Genomic DNA, 1,270 nt, shown 5'->3' on the forward strand with positions numbered 1-1,270 from the left:
CGATATTGGATTGGACGATATTGGATTGGACTGGACGATATTGGATTGGACGATATTGGACTGGACCATATTGGACTGGACGATATTGGATTGGATGATATTGGACTGGACGATATTGGATTGGACGATATTGGATTGGACTGGACGATATTGGATTGGACTGGACGATATTGGATTGGACGATATTGGACTGGACGATATTGGACTGGATGATATTGGATTGGACGATATTGGACTGGAGGATATTGGATTGGACGATATTGGATTGAAGTACATTGGACTAGATTGGATTGGATGATAATGGATTGGATTATATTGGAATGGACCATATTGGATTGTATTGGATTGGATTGGTCTATATCGGATTGGTCTATATTGGATTGGATTGGATTATGTTGGATTGTATTGTTCTATAGCGGGTTTGTCTATATTGGATTGGATTATATTGGATTGGATTGGATTGGACAATATTGGATTGGATTGGATTGGTCTGTAACGGATTGTTCTATATCGGATTTGATTGGTCTGTATCGGATTGGATTGGACGATATTGGATTCGACGATATTGGATTGGATGATATTGGACTGGGCGATATTGGATTGGACTGGACGATATTGGATTGGACGATATTGGACTGGACGATATTGGATTGGACTGGACGGGATTGGATGATATTGGACTGGGCGATATTGGATTGGACGATATTGGATTGGACTGGACGATATTGGACTGGACGATATTGGACTGGACGATATTGGACTGGACGATATTGGACTGGACGATATTGGACTGGACGATATTGGACTGGACGATATTGGACTGGACGATATTGGACTGGACGATATTGGACTGGACGATATTGGACTGGACGATATTGGACTGGACGATATTGGACTGGACGATATTGGACTGGACGATATTGGACTGGACGATATTGGACTGGACGATATTGGACTGGACGATATTGGACTGGACGATATTGGACTGGACGATATTGGACTGGACGATATTGGACTGGACGATATTGGACTGGACGATATTGGACTGGACGATATTGGACTGGACGATATTGGACTGGACGATATTGGACTGGACGATATTGGACTGGACGATATTGGACTGGACGATATTGGACTGGACGATATTGGACTGGACGATATTGGACTGGACGATATTGGACTGGACGATATTGGACTGGACGATATTGGACTGGACGATATTGGACTGGACGATATTGGACTGGACGATATTGGACTGGACGATATTGGA

General features: G+C 43.1%; 1 protein-coding gene across 1 annotated transcript; it reads right to left on the reverse strand.

Annotated features, from left to right (window-relative positions):
- Window positions 1-505: 505 nt before the first annotated feature.
- LOC122547495 (putative protein TPRXL) lies at window positions 506-1,255 on the reverse strand (the record flags this gene model as incomplete). The annotated part of the gene is made up of 1 exon (XM_043686108.1): window positions 506-1,255. A coding segment is annotated over one exon (750 nt), but the record flags the coding sequence as incomplete, so codon positions are not given.
- Between the last annotated feature and the right edge of the window lie 15 nt (window positions 1,256-1,270).

This window comes from Chiloscyllium plagiosum, unplaced genomic scaffold (genome assembly GCF_004010195.1).
Source record: "Chiloscyllium plagiosum isolate BGI_BamShark_2017 unplaced genomic scaffold, ASM401019v2 scaf_13357, whole genome shotgun sequence".
Classification (NCBI taxonomy): Eukaryota; Metazoa; Chordata; class Chondrichthyes; order Orectolobiformes; family Hemiscylliidae; genus Chiloscyllium; species Chiloscyllium plagiosum.